Raw genomic sequence first — 20388 nt, forward strand, 5'->3', positions numbered from 1 at the left:
CAAGTTTGTAAGCGCCGCCATAGACTGTTTATAACATGCAGTTCAGGATCCCCATTCCACTGCCAAAAACTGTTACTATGCACCAGAAAATGATTTCGCCGATTTAATATATAATGTTCATCTTCGGTAAAATACCTATCCAGGATCCCCCACAAAATACTGATCTGGATAGCTATTTTAATGGGGATACATTTTTTTATAGGACATCGTATGACAGTAACTTTGTTTAATTTTAATATCTCTTTTTTGAAAAGAAAATTATAACTTGCGGCTTGCGGGATTTTTTATGGAAACATAATGTAGATAACATAAACAAAACACTGTACAATAAACAAACATGTTCTAAGTGAAAAATATTTTGTCAGGCCAGACTGGGATTCAAACCCTAAACTTCAGAATTGTTATAGCAAATTGCTGAAAATGATTGAGCAACCTGGACAACAGATGTGTCCTGGCCCATCTGTGCTACAGTTATATCAAAACGTATGTAAGTTAAGGGGAGGTTACTGTATATACGGAAAAAAATTAAAGAACAGTGGGACAGGGATCCTTAATATAAGTCCTCTAGATTGCTACAGCAGATCTAGAGGTATCCAGTGAGCGAGTGAACATACTTGCTGTTCCGAGGTCAAGTCCGCCTCGTATAACGGTCTCCATTTTTTTAACGTTGTCTGGGTGAGGAGTGTAAGCATTAAAATGGTGAAAGCGCAGGCAAAATACAACATACCGCATAACTTCGAGTAATTGCCAGTGTGATTTCCCAAATTTCAGAAATTCAAGGAAAACTTGACAAGTTTCACAGTTACAGTAAAGTAAATGTGGGTGATAAATTGGAACACAGGTGATTAATAGAAACAATACGGTACATTTTCTTTTTGACATTTCACATGCATAGTACAGTGTATTACCGTATTTGTTCTGCAAAATGCACATGGGGCCCAAACACATAATCACTTATTGAAATTAGGGGGATGTGCTTAATATTACAGGGAAAAAAATAAAAAAATAATTGGCATTTCTCCAAACAACAATATATATTGGTGGGCTTATTACCAAGCATGGGCTTATTGACGGATAAATACGGTAATACAAACATATAAACTTCAATACATGTAAGGTTAGAAAGTATTAACGAGTATTGAAATATGCTATGATAACGAAAATTATAACCAGTTTTCTTGCAATATATATTGTACACAATAAAACGTATTGTTGTTTCGCATAATGATGAGAATTAAGTTATTGCAACTAACATGCTTTAATTAACAAATATAAAACAGAATTACGCAACAAACACAATCAAAATTAAACTTTAAACACAGTATTGTACTGATACATACTGTGAAATATTTAATTTTCATGGTTTTTTTTGATATCCTGGGAAGTCTCCATCCACGAATTCATAGGTCCATGATGTAATTATAATTCTGATATAAAGCAAATCTCCATACTCCATTTGTCCATAAATTCATATTCCACGAAATGGTGTTTTGTTGGGAAACCACAAAATGTTTGGCCCCCAAGAAAATATCTGACTTCACACACAGTGTATGATACTCTCCATATTTAATTTTCTAATTCATGACACATAAAAATTATGATAAAGAATTCTTTAAAATACAATAAATATTCAAACATACAGAATCTCTACAAACTACAAACATAACTGTACAACACATATTCACAACAGTTTTTCCATCAAAATGTGGAATGCGAAAATTTTGTCAAGCTTTATCGATTCACACAGAGTCATGACGCCCATTCGAAGAGTCAGGGGTTAGCAGGTATGTGTGGACCATATATTTTCTACACTTTTTACAATTTAACAGGAACTGATGAAGAAAGGTGCTTTACTGTTGTGTTATGAGTTTGAATAAATATTTTTTCATTTCTTTTGTTTACAGTAAAGCAACCTGCTTTATATTATGTATAGTGTATTTTGCCATCAATTGACTTTGTCCTGGTATATACTTATAGTAAATATTGACTATATGTAGTAGGTTTTTTTGCACCAGGTTAAATATTTGCACTTTCTTTCATGGATGAAAGATAAATTAAGGTGAAAATAAAATGAAGCAAAAGTATGATAGATTACAGACTCTAATACAAAATAATAACATGTATTTTTGATAATAAATGTAAAATACAAAATTTCTACAGTACAGTACTATAGATACAGCTAGGAACAAAAACAACAAGAGAAACTGTGATCGAGCTCACAAAGATAGTCCCCCCTGCTTGTGCTTGCAACGGTTCTGGAGCAAAAATAAAATTTTCAAGGGCCTTAACTCCAGGAAAAATGGTTCAATCACAAATTTCTTTCTTCGTTCAGATTTACAGTATTATGATGTTCTTTAACTGTGCCAAGTTACAAAAAATTCCAACAAACTGTTCAGGTGAGTTGTGCTTACAAGGTTTCTGGAGCAGAAAGTTTAAAGGGCCATAACTCCAGGAAAAGTAGTCCAATCGTAAATTCCTTGAATTGCAATTTCGTTTCTTCAAGCACATCTACATATGATGTACTTTCACTGTGTAAAGTTACAAAAATATCTAACCCATGGTTTAGAAGGAGTTGCACTCACAAGGATCACAGATAGACGGATGAAAAGGATGATATCTATATACCTAACACCCCCCCACCCCCCCAAACCCCCCAAACCTTTGTTAAAAGGGTGTATAAAATAAGACTTGACGAGAAAAGAAGCTTTTAAAGTGCTAACAAAAACTAGAGCAAAATTTTGCCATGAAAATAAACATGTATGTCAGGGTATGCCTAATTACTACTAAAGTGACATTATATTAAAAGTTGATGTGACAAAATATACCGCCGCGCAGATCTCGCTTTCGCGCTTCATCTCAGCCTTGTCCTGTTGTCGTCGCTGCAACCTGAGCTTGCGCTCGTCTTTCCTGGCATTCCTCTTATGTTGACGAATTTCTTCCATTAATTTGCGTTCCAGTGCATTTCTCTTCCTTCGATAACTCTCATACACCTTGTCAAGTCATACAATATTCTCTTAATGTTTTCATGTCTTAATGATTAAGTTTGTGATAGATGTTCCAAACAGTGTTTCTGCATGGTGAATTTTTGTTTGCTGTTGTTTTTGAAACATATTGACCCAATTTTTAAATCTTTACCACAATCAACATAAATACAGACCCAATTTTTAAATCTTTACCACAATCAACATAAATACAACTATATTCTACATCTATTATTGAATTCTTATCAACTTGTTTTTTTTAAAAAAGTAACATTATTTTTTCAATTTTTCAAATAAAAATATTAATTAATCAGTTTTTTCCCTTTTCTACATCTCTTACTAATTTATTCGGCAAAAAAACAGAAATAAAGGGCTCTAACTCTGTATATAATGGGACACAAGACCCAATTTCAATATATGTCACTTTGTAGTTATCTCGAAGATTGGTAATAGCATGTGATAGAATATGTAAGATATGTCCCAGACAAGGTTAACAAAGGGCCATAACTCTGTATATATGGTGCATGAGACCCAGTTTCAGTATTTGTCACTTTTTAGTACTCTTGAAGTTTGGTAATTGTATGTGACAGCTAGAGTATATAAGATATACCCCAGACAAGGTGATGAATGGTGAACAAAGGGCCATAACTCTGAATTAGTTGGGAACACTGGACCAAATATTAGTATGTGATATGTACTATGCCATCTTTAATACACAATAAGAAACAACATCTGACAATTGTAGCTGACAAAGTATATGAAAAATGCCCTAGACAAGTTACGAACAAAAGGCCATTAAACTCTATAGATATCGGGGAACAGGAACTTATTTTAGCATGACATTACTCCATTATCAAGAGACACAGAACATGCAAGATATGCCCAATTGATAGAAAGGCACACAGTCAAACAGATGGACAGACAGATGGACAGACAGATAGACAGACAGATGGAAAGACAAATGGACAGACAGATAGACAAACTGCAAGACACTTGGCCAGACAGATGGACAGACAAATGGACAGACAGATGGACAGACACATGGACAGACAGATAGACAGACAGACTGACAGACACAAAGTCAGACAGATGGACAGACAGATGGACAGACAGATAGACAGACAAATGGACAGACAGATAGACAGACTGACAGACACATGGTCAGACAGATGGACAGACAAACCTTTTGTCCCCTTGATCTGGGCATGTATAATCTACACACTATAAAGGTAAACACCTTCACAATTATCAGAATCTGAATACAAGCATCTTATTTATTTCCTTGAACTGAAGTACATGTATTATAACATATGTTAAAATAATTTCTACAGACAAACATGCATTACACTTAACAGTGCAAACCAATTCAGCCCACGAACTACCAGCCCATGTATACAATGATCCAAGGAGTATATACTAAATAGTATGCTAGGTAAACCTTTTTCTACCATAACCTGCATGATAATTTTGTTTGTTTGTATTTTAAGTCCTTAGTCTTCATTAACAATTAACAGCTACGGTCATTAAAGGACGTGCCACGTTTTAGTGGTGACGAAACCGGAGTACCCATAGAAAAACCACCTACCTGTGGCAGTACCCGGCGACTGCCTTGTGTAGGCCTTGAACTTGCGGCATGAAACTGTTATATCATACACAGGTCATGTGTTACAACATTGATCGTTTTTACACATTACACATAAACTTAGTGCGTTCTTTGTAATATGAACTTTTTCTTTTTTTTATTCAGTATTCCTATTAATTAATATTAGCTATCCATGTAATACTCAAATTTAAGATTGAAAACAGTGGCGATTCGCCATTGAATTTAACCCTTTCACACCTATGTATCTTAAGTAGACTTTGCATTGATATGAATGAGTCAATTATGGTCTACAGTGGTGAAAGGGTTAAATAAGAAATTGGGCTATAGGGAGCACAAAACCTCAGTCTGAGCATGAGAACAGTTTCATGAATATAAACCCTGGTGACCCCAGTTTGACCTATGACCTATAGCTACTCACCTCCAGTCGCTGCCTCTCTTCAGCCTGACGTTGGTTGGCTTGTTTCTGCTGTAGGATCTTCTCCAGCCTCGTTGCCACATCAACATCCTGATTCCACAAATTCTCACCGGCCCCTGTGGTCTCTATAAACAAATATCTTAGAATTAGTCTAGCTGTTAGTTTTAACAATTTTCAATAACTGCATTAATACTTTTTTATTCATGTACTTATTTCTAGTAAATCAACACTTACATGTATATACAATAACCAATTTTGCTTTTTTGGTTTCTTCAACATATACTTGTAACAGAGGTCATTATTTTTTCAATGTCTTCGCCAGGAATCAAACCCAGGACCTTTGGTTTACTAGACTTACGCTCTTTTACCAGGGTGCCATACGTTTAAAGTTACACTGGGGGAAATCAGATATGAGATCTCTATACAGCACATAGCAGATATGACAAGCTGATTAAATAAATAATTAATAATCTTTTATTAAATAAAAATTCCCACGATTCAAATCATATCTATTTGTGTACCAACAAAGTCCTGTTATTTCATCCCAATATGGTATTTACGGTAATGATCTTTGTTGCTACATGTATTGTACATACTGTACTTGTTCAATTAAACACCCAGGTAAGTGATAAATTGCATGAGAAAACATAAGTACAGGGCTGGCAATTATTAGAAATAATACAATATATATACAAATATATTAAAGTGAATGTCGGTGATATTTTTAACCTTGTAAACAAAAATCTCAGTTTGATTCAATGAGCTGAGTATATTCTGAAACAAGAGTATCAGTGAAACTGATGTATGCTCCCCAAAATCAACTTTATTAAATTTTCTGCCACAAAAAAAATATAGGTTGTTAGAATTTTAAGGATTTTAAATGGAAATTTATGTAAAAAGGAGTGAATTTTGAAAAAAAAATGAAAGACACAATATTTTTACAAAATAATGTCAATAAAAATGATACTGACATATATTAGTATTGCATTAATGTATATCAATTTAACAAATGCTGAAATTGTGTAAAATTAATTCTCTATACACGATATAAAAATTACCATTTTATGGTAAAACCATATACACATAGTAATTTCAGGCAAGAGTTATCGTTCTTGAAAAACTTCACAGTAGTGAAATAGGTAGCCGGTTTCCTGAAGTACAGAAAATGGACACATGTGACTCATTGATAAAAAAAAAACTGAATTAATATCTGGATTGCTTTGAAATACTTTAATTTTGAGAGAACACACTGTTCTGTCAATAATAAACATACAATATTCATCAGTTTAATATTAAATATTAGAATTTGCGGAAATTGTGATACTGTCTCCCTACATTGGATTTTCAACTAGGGATGTACTTCCTGTTTCCGTTTATCAATACACTCCAATGACCTTAACATACATACATGTACATGTGTCTGATATTTTAGCAAAGGGCAATAACTCTATTATCAAGGGACTGCAGACCCTAAATACGGTACAGTGCACATCACCTTATAGTGTGACTGATGTCCACACCAAGATCAATGATCATAGCTTAACTGCAGGCAAAGTTACGCCCCGGACATGACATTTTAGGAAAGGGCAATAACTCTATAATAAAGGGGTTGTGGGCCCTGAATTTGGTACAGTGCACATTGCCTTAGTATGACTTATGTACATACGAAGTGAAAGTTTCATGATCCTATCTTAAATGTGGGCAAAGCTATGCTCCAGACCCGACATTTAAACAAAGGGCAATAACTCTGTAAATAAGGCGATGTGGGCCCTTTATTTGGTTAAGTGCACATTGTCTTAGTATGAGTGAGGTACACACCAAGTTTCAAGATCCTAGCTTAAATGTGGGTAAAGTTATGCTCCGTACGACGGACGGATGGACAAAGCGGCAACTTTATGCTCCCCCGAAACTTTTCACGGAACATAATAATAATAATAATATACAACATTTGATATAGCGCCCTATCTAGCAAACATAAGCCACTCTAAAGCGCTTTACAGTACATACATATACAATTAATGCAATTAGGATATACAATTTTGAGGAATTCGCAGGAGCTGCCTTATCAGGCGCTAACTACTAGTCCTATGCCTCCTGACTAATATCTCCCTATGTGTTTATGCCTGCGTGTGTGCTGAAGATGTATTGTGTTCTGTTTGTAGTGGGACCGTGCTTCCACCTCACTTGAATGCTACATCACAGATACCGCAACATCCACCCCAGACAATTTTATACTCCACCTGGGTTGTTGGAGTTGTGTGGGCAGGAGAAAAACACTTTCTCAGATATTCCATGCGTGCGACGACTTCGGGGATCGAACCCCGGCCGCCTGCGTGGAAGGCCGAAGTGTTAACCACTCAACCAATCTGCCCATAATAAACATTTCACTCAGAGAGTAAAGAAATAACTGACTGTATACCTATAGGTACATAGCTGTATGGTGTCTGCTCCTCATCAGGTCTTTGATCTTGCATCTCAAAAAATGAATGATCTTCCACAAAACTATCATCGCCTTCTAGAGTGTCCTCGTCTTCGTCTTTCCTTTCTTCTCTTTCTGCTTGTCTCTTGAGGTTCACTCTGTGTAGTTCTGTTGAGCAGTTGATTTGATTAATAGTTTGATAAATAAACTATCAGCCATGTACTAGGCAGGTGTAGTAAGATGGGTGTGGTAGGACAAGTATGGTTAAATAGGTGTAGTAAGGCGGGTGTAGTTAGACAGGTGTAGTAAGGCGGGTGTAGTAGGACAGGTGTAGTAAGACAGGTGTAGTAGTACAGGTGTAGTAAGGCGGGTGTAGTATGACAGGTGTAGTAAGGCGGGTGTAGTAGGACAGGTGTAGTGAGACAGGTGTAGTAGGACAGGTGTAGTAAGGCGGGTGTAGTAGAACGGGTGAAGTAAGACAGGTGTAGTAGGACAGGTACGGTTAAATAGGTGTAGTAAGACAGATAAAGTAAGAAAGGTGTAATAAGAATACAGGTGTAGTAAGAAAGGTGTAGTTAGATAGGTGTAGTTAGACAGGTGTAGTAAAACAGGTGTAGATAGACAGGTGTAGTTATACAGGTGTAGTTAGACAGATGTAGTAAGACAGTTGTAGTTAGATAGGTGTAGTTAGACAGGTGTGTTAGACAGGTGTAGTTAGATAGGTGTAGTTAGACAGGTGTAGTAAGACAGGGGTAGTAAGACAGGTGTAGTTAGATAGGGGTAGTAAGACAGTTGTAGTCAGATAGGTGGAGTAAGACAGGTGTAGTAAGACAGGTGTATTTAGATAGGTGTAGTTAGACAGGTGTAATAAGACAGGTGTAGTTGGATAGGTGTAGTAAGACAGTTGTAGTCAGATAGGTGGAGTAAGACAGGTGTAGTAAGACAGGTGTAGTTAGAAAGGTGTAGTAAGACAGGTGTAGTTAGATAGGTGTAGTAAGACAGTTGTAGTCAGATAGGTGTAGTAAGACAGGTGTAGTAAGACAGGTGTAGGTAGATAGGTGTAGTTAGACAGGTGTAGTAAGACAGGTGTATTTAGATAGCTGTAGTAAGACAGGTGTAGTCAGATAGGTGTAGTAAGACCGGTGTAGTAAGACAGGTGTAGTTAGACAGGTGTAGTAAGACAAGTGTAGTTAGATAGGTGTAGTAAGACAAGTGTAGTTAGAAAGATGTAGTAAGACAGGTGTATTTAGATAGGTGTAGTTAGACAGGTGTAGTTAGATAGCTGTAGTAAGACAGGTGTAGTCAGATAGGTGTAGTAAGACAGGTGGAGTTAGATAGGTGTAGTTAGACAGGGGTAGATAAACAAGTGTAGTTAGATAGGTGTAGAAAAAAGGTGTATTTAGATAGGTGTAATAAGACAGGTGTAGTTAGACAGGTTAGTAAGACAGATGTAGTTAGACAGGTTGGTAAGACAGGGGTAGTTAGACAGGTGTAGTTAGATAGGTGTAGTAAGACAGATGTAGTTAGACAGGTGTAGTAAGAGAGGGGTAGTTAGATAGCTGTAGTTAGACAGGTGTAGTTAGATAGGTGTAGTAAGAAAGGTGTAGTAAGACAGGTGTAGTTAGACAGGTGTAGATAGACAGGTGTAGTAAGACAGGTGTATATAGACAGGTGTAGTAAGATAAGTGTTGTAAGACAGGTATAGTTAGATAGGTGTACTAAGACAGGTGTAGTTAGACAGGTGTGGTAAGAAAGGTGTAGTTAGACAGGTTAGTAAAACAGGTGTAGTAAGACTGGTGTAGTTATACAGGTGTAGTTAGACAGATGTAGTAAGACAGTTGTAGTTAGATAGGTGTAGTAAGACCGGTGTAGTAAGACAGGTGTAGTTAGATAGGTGTAGTTAAACAGGTGTAGTTAGACAGGTTAGTAAGACAGGTGTAGTTAGACAGGTGTAGTTAGACAGATGTAGTTAGACAGGTAAGTGAGACAGGTGTAGTTAGACAGGTGTATTAAGACAGGGGTAGTTAGACAGGTGTAGTTAGATAGGTGTAGTAAGACAGGTGTAGTAAGACAGGGGTAGTTAGATTGGTGTAGTTAGACAGGTGTAGTTAGACAGGTGTAGTAAGACAGGGGTAGTTAGACAGGTGTAGAAAGACAGATGTAGTAAGACAGGTGTATAAGACAGGTGTAATTGGACAGGTAAAGTTAGACAGTAGTAGTTAGACAGGTATAATTACGCCGGTGAAGCTAGACAGGTATCGTAAAACAGGTATATTTAGACAAGTGTAGTAAAACAGGTTTAGTTAGACAGGTGAAGTTAGACAGGTATAGTGATATGAGTATAGTAACACAGGTGTAGTTAGACAGGTGCAGTAAGGCAGATGTAGTAAAACATATGTAGTAAGACAGATGTAGTAAGACAGATGTAGTAAGACATGTGTAGGTAGACAGGTGTAGTAAGATAGGTGCAGTAAGACAGGTGTAGTTAGACAGGTGTAGTAAGACAGGTGTAGTTAGACGGATATATTTAGAAAGGTGTAGTAAGACAGGTATAGTAATATGGGTATAGTTAAGACAAGAATAGACAGGTGTAGTGAGATGGGTGTAATTAGACAGGTGCTGTAAGACAGGTGCTGTAAGACAGGTGTAGTTAGACAGGTGTAATTAGACAGGTGTAATTACACAGGTGCTCTAAGACAGGTGTAGTTAGATAGGTGTAATTAGACAGGTGCTGTAAGACAGGTGTAGTTAAGACATGTGTAATTAGACAGGTGTAATTAGACAGATGTAGTTAGACAGATATTTAGACAGGTGTAGTAATATGGGTATAGTTAAGACAAGAATAGACAGGTGTAGTAATTATATAAGATGGGTGTAATTATACAGGTGCAGTTAGACAGGTGTAATTAGATAGGTGTAATTAGACAGATGTAGTTAGACAGATATTTAGACAGGTGTAGTAATATGGGTATAGTTAAGACAAGAATAGACAGGTGTAGTAATTATATAAGATGGGTGTAATTATACAGGTGCAGTTAGACAGGGGTAATTAGATAGGTGTAATTAGACAGATGTAGTTAGACAGATATTTAGACAGGTGTAGTAATATGGGTATAGTTAAGACAATTATAGACAGGTATAGTAAGATGGGTGTAATTAGACAGGTGCTGTAAGACAGGTGTAGTTAGACAAATGTAGTAAGACAGATATATTTAGACAGGTGTAGTAAATGGGTATAGTTAAGACAAGAATAGATAGGTGTAGTAAGATGGGTGTAATTATACAGGTGCAGTAAGACAGGTGTTATTAGACAGGTGTAATTAGACAGATGTAGTTAGACAGATATTTAGACAGGTGTAGTAATATGGGTATAGTTAAGACAATTATAGACAGGTGTAGTAAGATGGGTGTAATTAGACAGGTGCTGTAAGACAGGTGTAGTTAGACAGATGTAGTTAGACAGATGTAATTAGACAGGTGCTGTAAGACAGGTGTAATTAGACAGGTGCTGTAAGACAGGTGTAGTTAGACAGGTGTAATAAGACAGGTGTAGTAAGACAGATGTAGTTAGACAGATGTAGTAAGACAAGTGTAATTAGACAGGTGCTGTAAGACAGGTGTAGTTAGACAGATATATTTAGACAGGTATAGTGAGACAGGTGTTGTAATATTGGTATAGTTAAGACAATTATAGACAGGTGTAGTAAGACGGGCTTAGTAAAACAGGTGAAGTAACACAGACAAACTAAGACGGGTACCATAACACAGTTGTGAATCTATATGACCTTGTTAAGGGTCATTTTGGGGGGGGATTCTGAATGATTCTATTTATAACTCTAGATGATCCTATGTGTTGGTGAAATTAACAGTATACTAAAATAAAGTTTTATTTAATTTACAACATCAATCCAACAAGTTATATTAACTTATATAAATCACTCTTGTTTGGATTGGCTGGTAACACTTATATAGGCGGAAATCAGATTACCAAGAGAAAATTTACATGGTTTGGGAGTTGACCTTATCCTGTTTCTAGTACGCGCTGAGTCTTACCTTCTCTGAAGTCGAGGCTTGGCTGGGGTGCCGGTGGAGGGGGAGGGGCCCTTTTCTTTTGTTTCTGGCTATGTAGATAAAACACACATACAAATAAAACTGTGTGGGGAGGTGCCCTTTTCTTTTGTTTCTGTCTCTGTAGATAAAACACACATACAAATCTAGCTGTGTGGATCTACAACTTATTTATTATGAATAATAATATAGCGTGCACAACATGTGTACAATACACCCAATCCGTTTACAAGTTTCGTTTTTCAGCAAAATCTATATCTTTTTATTTTAGTTTAACTTAGAGGTCTTTACAAAATAAAAACACATTTTCTTTCCAAATTTTCCATTCATTTGAAAAAACGTGAGCAAAAGCTTTCATATCAAATGATTTATTGACTTTGAAATTTTGTCTGTTGTACAATAACTCTTTTGTCGAAAATTCATCATAATGAAAACTAAAGTATGGAATTTATTATTGAAATGGGTGGAAATATGTTGTTTTTTACAGTATTTATCCTGCAATAAACCCAGGGGGACAAACACATAATCTCTGACTGAAAGTAGGGGATATGCTTATTACAGATCAACTGAAAGTAGGGGATATGCTTATTACAGATCAACTGAAAGTAGGGGATAGGCTTATTACAGATCAACTGAAAGGAGGGGGATAGGCTTATTACAGGACAACTGAAAGTAGGGGATGGGCTTATTACAGATCAACTGAGAGTAGAGGATAGGCTTATTCAAGATCAACTGAAAGTAGGGGATAGGCTTATTACATATCAATTGAAAGGAGGTGATGGGCTTGTTACAGATCAACTGAAAGTTGGGGGTGGGCTTATTACAGATCAACTGAAAGTATAGGGGATAGGCTTATTACAGATCAACTGAAAGTCGGGGTTGGGCTTATTACAGAACAACTGAAAGTAGGGGATAGGCTTATTACAGATCAACTGAAAGGAGGGGGATAGGCTTATTACAGGACAACTGAAAGTAGGGGATGGGCTTATTACAGATCAACTGAAAGAAGGGGATGGGGTTATTACAGATCAACTGAAAGTAGGGGATAGGCTTATTACATATCAATTGAAAGTAGGTGATGGGCTTATTACAGATCAACTGAAAGTTGGGGGTGGGCTTATTACAGATCAAATGAAAGTAGGGGGTGGGCTTATTACAGATCAACTGGAAGTAGGGGGCAGGCTTATTACAGATCAACTGAAAGTAGGGGATAGGCTTAATACAGATCAACTGAAAGTAGGGGGATAGGCTTATTACAGAACAGCTGCAAGTAGGGGGTGGGCTTATTACAGATCAACTGGAAGTAGGGGGCAGGCTTATTACAGATCAACTGAAAGTAGGGGATGGTCTTATTACAGATCAACTGAAAGTAGGGGGATAGGCTTATTACAGAACAGCTGCAAGTAGGGGGTGGGCTTATTACAGATCAACTGAAAGTATAGGGGATAGGCTTATTACAGATCAACTGAAAGTCGGGGGTGGGCTTATTACAGATCAACTGAAAGAAGGGGATGGGGTTATTACAGATCAACTGAAAGTAGGGGATAGGCTTATTACAGATCAACTGAAAGGAGGGGGATAGGCTTATTACAGGACAACTGAAAGTAGGGGATGGGCTTATTACAGATCAACTGAAAGTAGCGGACAGGCTTATTACAGATCAACTGAAAGTAGGGGGTGGGCTTATTACAGATCAACTGGAAGTAGGGGGCAGGCTTATTACAGATCAACTGAAAGTAGGGGATGGACTTATTACAGATCATCTGAAAGTAGGGGGTGGGCTTATTACAGATCAACTGAAAGTAGAGGATAGGCTTGTTACAGATCAACTGAAAGTAGGGGATGGGCTTATTACAGATCAACTGAAAGTAGAGGATAGGCTTATTACAGATCAACTGAAAGTAGGTGGATAGGCTTATTACAGGACAACTGAAAGTAGGGGATGGGCTTATTACAGATCAACTGGAAGTAGGGGGCAGGCTTATTACAGATCAACTGAAAGTAGGGGATATTCTTATTACAGATCAACTGAAAGTAGGGGATAGGCTTAATACAGATCAACTGAAAGTAGGGGATGGGCTTATTACAGATCAACTGGAAGGAGGGGATAGGCTTATTACAGATCAACTGAAAGTCGGGGTTGGGCTTATTACAGATCAACAGAAAGTAGGGGATAGGCTTATTACAGATCAACTGAAAGTAGAGGATAGGCTTATTACAGATCAACTGAAAGTCGGGGTTGGGCTTATTACAGATCAACTGAAAGTAGGGGATAGGCTTATTACAGATCAACTGAAAGTCGGGGGGTGGGCTTATTACAGGACAATGAAATAGTTTTTGTTGGCATTTCTTCCTAACTGTCATATATCTTGGTAGGCTTATTACCAAGCATGGACTTATTGTCGGATAAATATGGTATATGGATATAAATCTTTTAAAACTACAGTATCTATCAAAATTTTAAATCTTTTTCCAATATCATAATCAAAGGGACAGTTAATTTAGTATGGTCTAAACTTAACTTTATACCGGAAACTTTCGCCCAGGCAAATCACCCTTTTCCAATTAAATCTAAGTTTACAGAAATGTGAAGGTTTCATATGTTCCGTAGTAAGGAATTGGTGACATGTACCGTATAAGTGATCGTTTTCTGATTTTACTTTTTTAACAACTGGTGTTGTGGAAACTTTTACATTACAATATGCTCTTGCAATCTTCACACATGTCAACAACAACTTTGGGCAAGCCACTTCTTTTGATCAGGTACAGCTCAATCGGTAAGAGCCATAATAGAACAATCTGATGTCTTGTTGAATTGTTACGCTCAGAACGCTGTTGTTGATTTATAAAATCAGCGGGGCTAGACAGGGATTTGAACACTGGACTTCCGATTGATGAACTGTCTCGTCTAACCAAGTAACCTACCTGCTCAACAGAATGGACATGTGGTATATTAAGGGGGGCATGCATTATACTACCGGTGTGAAAGTGAATCAGAGTATTATAAGCAAACCTGAACATTGTTGAAGTAAATCATTGGTAAATTTAGACGAAAATGGCTAAAATTTTAAACTCTTTCAGAAATGACTAGTACCCTGTTGTTAGACATGCAGTCTTGAACCGCATAACAAATTTTCTTTATTATTCCACTTTAGTTTTGCATACAAAGAGTAACATCCCCTTACTTTCGTGTTGGACATCACTGTAGCGGGATAGTGCCAAATAACTATTGTTGACAAGGTACCTTTTCATTTTTGTCTCTCCTAACACAGAACCCTATTATTTTTTTTTATTTTTTTTAACAAGAAGGAAAACAAAACATTCAATTTTCTTTACAGATAAAGTTAGTATTATGTTTGGAAAATGTGTTCATGCAATGCAATTTCAACATTTCACATGTAACAGTATACATGTCTTATTCTTCCTTTGCAATAATGTTGACGGAGGTTTTTATTTAGATGAAATATATTTTAAAATTATAAACCATTATTCCTTCCGGTGAGATAATTCAATACTTCCTTCATTTTTTCTGAATTGATAAGAAACATAGACAAGAGGCCCAATGGGCCTGCATCGTTCACCTGGTATTAATCTCACACTTTTAATCTTAAAAGTGGACTAAAATACATCTACAGGCAGAATATCAGTGTGACCTTGAATGACAAACAATGACATTAGGTTGAAAGTGGCTCATGGTCATTCATTTGAACAACTTTGGTAGCCCTGATTGCTACAGGCCAAATATCAGTACCCTGGGCCTTTTGGTTATTGAGAAGAAGTAGTTTGAAGATTTTAAGACATCTGACCCCTGTGACCTTGAAAATGGATGAAGGTCATTTATTTGAACAACTTGGTAGCCCTTCATCCCAGCATGCTACTGGCCAAATATCATCACCTTAGGCCTCTTGGTTATTCAGAAGAAGTTGTTGAAAAGTTTTAAACATATTTGACCCCTGTGACCTTGAATATAAATCAAGGTCATTTATTTGAACAAACTTGGTAGCCATTTATCCCAGCATGTTACTGGCCAAATTTATGCACCCAATGCCTATTGGTTATTCAGAAGAAGTTATTTAAATGTTTTACACATATTTGACCCCTGTGACCTTGAATATAAATCAAGGTCATTTATTTGAACAAACTTGGTAGCCCTTTATCCCAGCATGTTACTGGCCAAATTTATGCACCCAATGCCTATTGGTTATTCAGAAGAAGTTATTCAAATGTTTTAAACATATTTGACCCCTGTGACCTTGAATATAAATCCAGGTAATTTATTTGGACAAAATTTGTAGCCCTTCATCCAAGTATATTACTGGCCAAATATCATCACCCTATGCCTCTAGGTTATTCAGGAGAAGTTGTTTAAAGAATTTAACATATTTGACCCCTGTGACCTTGAAAATGGATGAAGGTCATTTATTTGAACAAACTTGGTAGCCCTTCATCCCAGCATGCTTCTGGCCAAATATCATCACCCTAGGCCTTTTGGTTACTGAGAAGAAGTTGTTTAAAGTAAAATGTTGACGACAGACGGACAGCGGACGCAGGACGCCGGACGACGCACCATGCCATAAGCTTACTTGGCCCTTCGGGCCAGGTGAGCCAAAAAAGGATCCTATCAACTTCATCTACAATGAAAATATCAAGAGAAAGTTCTACAAGATATGGGTTTCTTTTCAGGATATATGCTTCTTAAAGGTTAAGTCAATGAAGCCAGCGAAAAAAAGGACAAATTTCTAGATACATGCAGTTTTTGTCAGTACTACAGGCATGCTTATTTTTTAACAAAGTTCTACTAGATTGGGGTTCTTTTCAAAAATGTTTTCTAAAAGGTGAAGTCATGCATGCCAGCAGAAAATGACAAACGTCTAGTTACATGCAGTTTTTGGCAGTGGTACAGGGATCCTTAACATTTTCGAATAGAAAAAATGTAGCTTTTTTTTCTCCCTTTCTATAACATGCACTTTGTTTCTCCAATCCTGGAGTATTGGATAAACATGCAACGAGCTGGTAAATATTTCATGTTATTGCACATGTGGTGTAAACAACCTGGACATGGGTTCATTCAGTTATTTTTCTATTACATCATGTTTTAATGCTTTGTGCCAGGCATCATCCTTTGTGGTAGTCATGATTCATGATAATTGTTTCCCCGAGCATGAATCATGAATGCAGTTTTAAGGAGTATATCAATATTCCAGATATGATATGAATGTTATGGGAGAAAAAAGGTCATTGAACTCGTGACAGCAGTTTGGTTATTTACATTATAATTATTCAAACTCTCAATAACTAATTTTCAGACATATACACTCATTATACTAACTTGTGTCTCAGTATATACACTGTATTACAGTGTTACTATCTCGAGTGAGATTAACACATCGCGGATCACCACTTGTTTATAGGAACTTTGATATATCTTCACAGGAATGTCTTTTAAGGATCCCTGTCCCACTGCACTGAGGTTTTCCTTTATTAACTTCTGTTTGTATATTCTGTCTTTTTGATTGCAGAGTTATCTGCTATTGTGAGCAGGTATTGATTGTAACGTCATTAGTTTGTGTGAGAAAATTACGTCGTTTTCTCAAAAATTTATGACATTACTCTCACAAACAAATGACGTAACAATCAATACCTGCTCACAAGAGCAGATAACTCTGCAATACGAAAAGACGGAATAAACGTAGCTCGGTTGGTCAAGGACACTTCTGTTGTCCCTGTAGCTCAATCAGTTAGAGTAGTAGTATATCAATCTGAAGTCCAGGGTTCGAATCCTTGTCTAGCCCTGCTGAGTTGTTTACACTCAGAACACTATTGTTGCCTATATTTTGTTTATTTCATATTCATTATTTATCATAAAAGTCCCGCAAGGTATGGTTTTCTTTTTTAGGAACGATTTATCAAAGCTATAGTCATGCCGGGAAAAAATAGTTTCCAACACTTCGTTAAATACAGTTTTTGGCAGTGGTACGGGGATCCTTAAAAGATGAGCCTGAATTTGATATTCCAGTGTAGGTGAGTTAAATAACAACACAGGCTATTGTACAGGAGAAAGTAAAGACAAAAGCAAGGAGAGAAGAAATATTTATTTAAATAATAAATAAACACAAGGCATGCGACAGCCAATCACAAATAAGGAAATGCAACAGCCAATCATAAATAATAACATGCAACAGCCAATCGAAATAAGCAGAATAACTGGGAATCTAGCAGTAAAATGAGGGGGGAAAAACTATTCTACTGTATACTGGAAAGTTTTTGCCGAAGTTTTTTTTTCTTTCTGTATAGTCCTCTGTAATGAAGACAAAATATAGGACTTACTTAGGTTGTTATGGGTCATTTTCGGCCTCATAAAACGTAAAAAAAAATAACTTGAACTTAATTATTAACCAATTTTCTTTTATTAGCATCATAATGTTTAATCGGGGCTATCTTTCCTGGTGCAGATTTTTTTCATTGCCCATGCTTAGATGCCCCACCATAGCAACAAATCCGGTTGCTATGCAGAAATAGCCAAAAAATCATCATGTCCTTGGACAGTTAACACGCAGAAATGAAAATCTCTGCATGTGACAATCAAAAATTTCTTTCTACAAATGAACACTGGTATGACAATGCTTAAGCATGGAAAATATTTGGTTGGTGCATTTTCCGAGACTTTCAAAAATTGAGGGAGTTTAGTTAACTTGCTTCAAAATGGCTAGTTTTCAACATAGAAGATATTCACGCATTTTGTTATGAAATATGTGGGTTTATACCTCTCTTTGTCATGCCATATCTCCTATACCAATTGTCAAATGGTTTTGAAATTTCTTATTTAAATACTTAATTTACTCAAGAATATTAAATATAACAACTAAGTCTAAATCCTTGATGAGGTCAGAAATGGCCCTTAATGCCCCCTAATTAAAGTCCTTTATCAATGACAGCAAATATTAATACATAGTATACCATATTTTAACGTTGGGCAAACATTGATTTGACCAGTTGTAACAGCTAAGGAATATACGGAGGAAATATTACCCATAGGCCAAGTCTCGGGACGAGACTTCTCGAAGGGGGGAATAGTGTAAAAGCTAAGGAATGTACGGGGAAATACTGCCTTACTGGCAAGCTAGCTTTTCCAGTATGTGATGCGGTATAACCCGGGGACCCGCTCACTAGTTCAGCAACTTCGAGCATGGTCAGTAGCTGGATGGGTGACCACTCGCACTTTACATTCAGTGGCAGCGGTGGGATTCTGTGTGATCATGTAAAGCCAGTTCCTGGTGGTTAGGGAAGGTGCATTGATACGCTGGGAGGACCTACGGGATTCCCCAGGCCAAGTCTCGGGACGAGATTTCTTGGAGGGGGGAATAGTGTAACAGCTACGGAATATGCTGGGGAAATACTGCCTTACTTGCAAGATAGCTTTTCCAGTCATGCGGTATAATCCGGGGAACCGCTCACTAGTTCAGCAATGGTGAGCGTGGTCAGTAATTGGATGGGTGACCGCTCACACTTTATATGGTGGCAGCGCAGTGTTTCTGTGATCATGTAAGGCCAGTTCCCTGTGGCTAGGGAAGGTGCATTGTTAGGCTGGGAGGACCAACGGGATTCCCCAGGCGAAGTCTCGGGACGAGATTTCTTGGAGGGGGGAATAGTGTAAAAGCTAAGGAATGTACGGGGGAAATACTGCCTTACTGGCAAGCTAGCTTTTCCAGTGATGCAGTATAACCCGGGGACCCGCTCACTAGTTCAGCAACACAGTAGTTGGAGGGATGACCCCCCGCACTTTACAAAGTGTTGGAAGGATATTTGAATGGATGAAAGATCCCTTGTATACAGTTTGTATTAGGTAACCTGGGTGCTTCACAATTTACCATTTCCATATTTCAAGACAGTAGTTTCATGTTGAAGCCGGCCATTGATTATCTGCTCATTTCAATATTTGCAATCATGATTCTGATATGGTATCCAAATTGTTTGAACATATCAAAATAAATCATTGGGCTGATCGAGACATTTGTGAAAAATTATCAGTATATCCACAATAAACATTATCATGTCGCAAATTTGTTACACACTTGAAAATCTTAATCAACATGGCCATCTTTTGTTGTCATTTTGGAAGACAGTACTTTTTCCATGATGCTTTGGATTATTTCAAAATTGTATTTGATTGAGGGATGTTTATTAAAAAAATCAATACTTTGTTATATTTAGCATATTGCTAGAAAGAAGGATATTTATCGGACATGTTTGTATTAATTAGCTTCATTTAATTAATGATTAATTCAAAGATTCAAATCATGTCTACTTGCATGACAATCTAATCTACGATATTTCATCCCAGTCAGTGATCTCTGTTGCTGTACATGTACATGTGCATACCGTACATGTTCCATTAAACACCCAGGCAAGTGATATATTGGATGTGAATACAGAAGTCTAAGAGGGTGGGCAATTATTGGAAATAATACATACATATAAAAAAAAAAAAAAAGTGAACCTGGGTAATATTTTTCAACCTTGTCAAATAATTTCTCAGTTAGAAAATATAAACTTTTGTTTATTGAAGACACCTTCAGATTGAGAAACTTGATATTTTCAAATTTGCATCAATCTACATGCATAGTTGTAGTAAACCCTAAAATCTTGAAAATAAGCTGTCTTTGAAAATAGGCTGCCCTTCAAAATGAGCATAAATTCTCAGGAAGGAGCCATGTGGGCCTTAACAGGTTTTACAGGTATTCATTATATCTCATAATTTATTATTGCAACACTTTATGAAAGAAAATAAAACAATTTAATTTTCTTAAATTTCTATAAGAAAAAAGAAGGACTGGAAATAATTACTATCTATATGATTTTGAAAATAAAATTGCATTGAAAAAAAGCCAACTTTGAAAATAAG

The 20388-nt window shown here is 36.8% G+C and overlaps 1 protein-coding gene across 6 annotated transcripts in view; it reads right to left on the reverse strand.

The window, feature by feature from the left end:
- Positions 1 to 20388, reverse strand: part of LOC110442046 (harmonin-like) — a 63795-nt gene that overhangs the window by 6073 nt on the left and 37334 nt on the right. For 3 of the 6 annotated variants that reach the window (XM_021485449.1, XM_021485450.1, XM_021485454.1), the window contains exons 13-16: positions 11472 to 11539; positions 7419 to 7586; positions 5003 to 5124; positions 4567 to 4620 (exon numbers count right to left, since the gene is read on the reverse strand). In XM_021485449.1, coding sequence (XP_021341124.1) covers positions 4567 to 4620; positions 5003 to 5124; positions 7419 to 7586; positions 11472 to 11539 — 412 coding nt within the window. Of the gene's footprint in view, positions 1 to 2666; positions 2991 to 4566; positions 4621 to 5002; positions 5125 to 7418; positions 7587 to 11471; positions 11540 to 20388 lie in introns of those variants that run through there. The other 3 variants (XM_021485452.1, XM_021485453.1, XM_021485451.1) reach the window with 3 other exon arrangements.

Source organism: Mizuhopecten yessoensis, unplaced genomic scaffold, assembly GCF_002113885.1.
Source record: "Mizuhopecten yessoensis strain PY_sf001 unplaced genomic scaffold, ASM211388v2 scaffold716195, whole genome shotgun sequence".
Taxonomy (NCBI): Eukaryota; Metazoa; Mollusca; class Bivalvia; order Pectinida; family Pectinidae; genus Mizuhopecten; species Mizuhopecten yessoensis.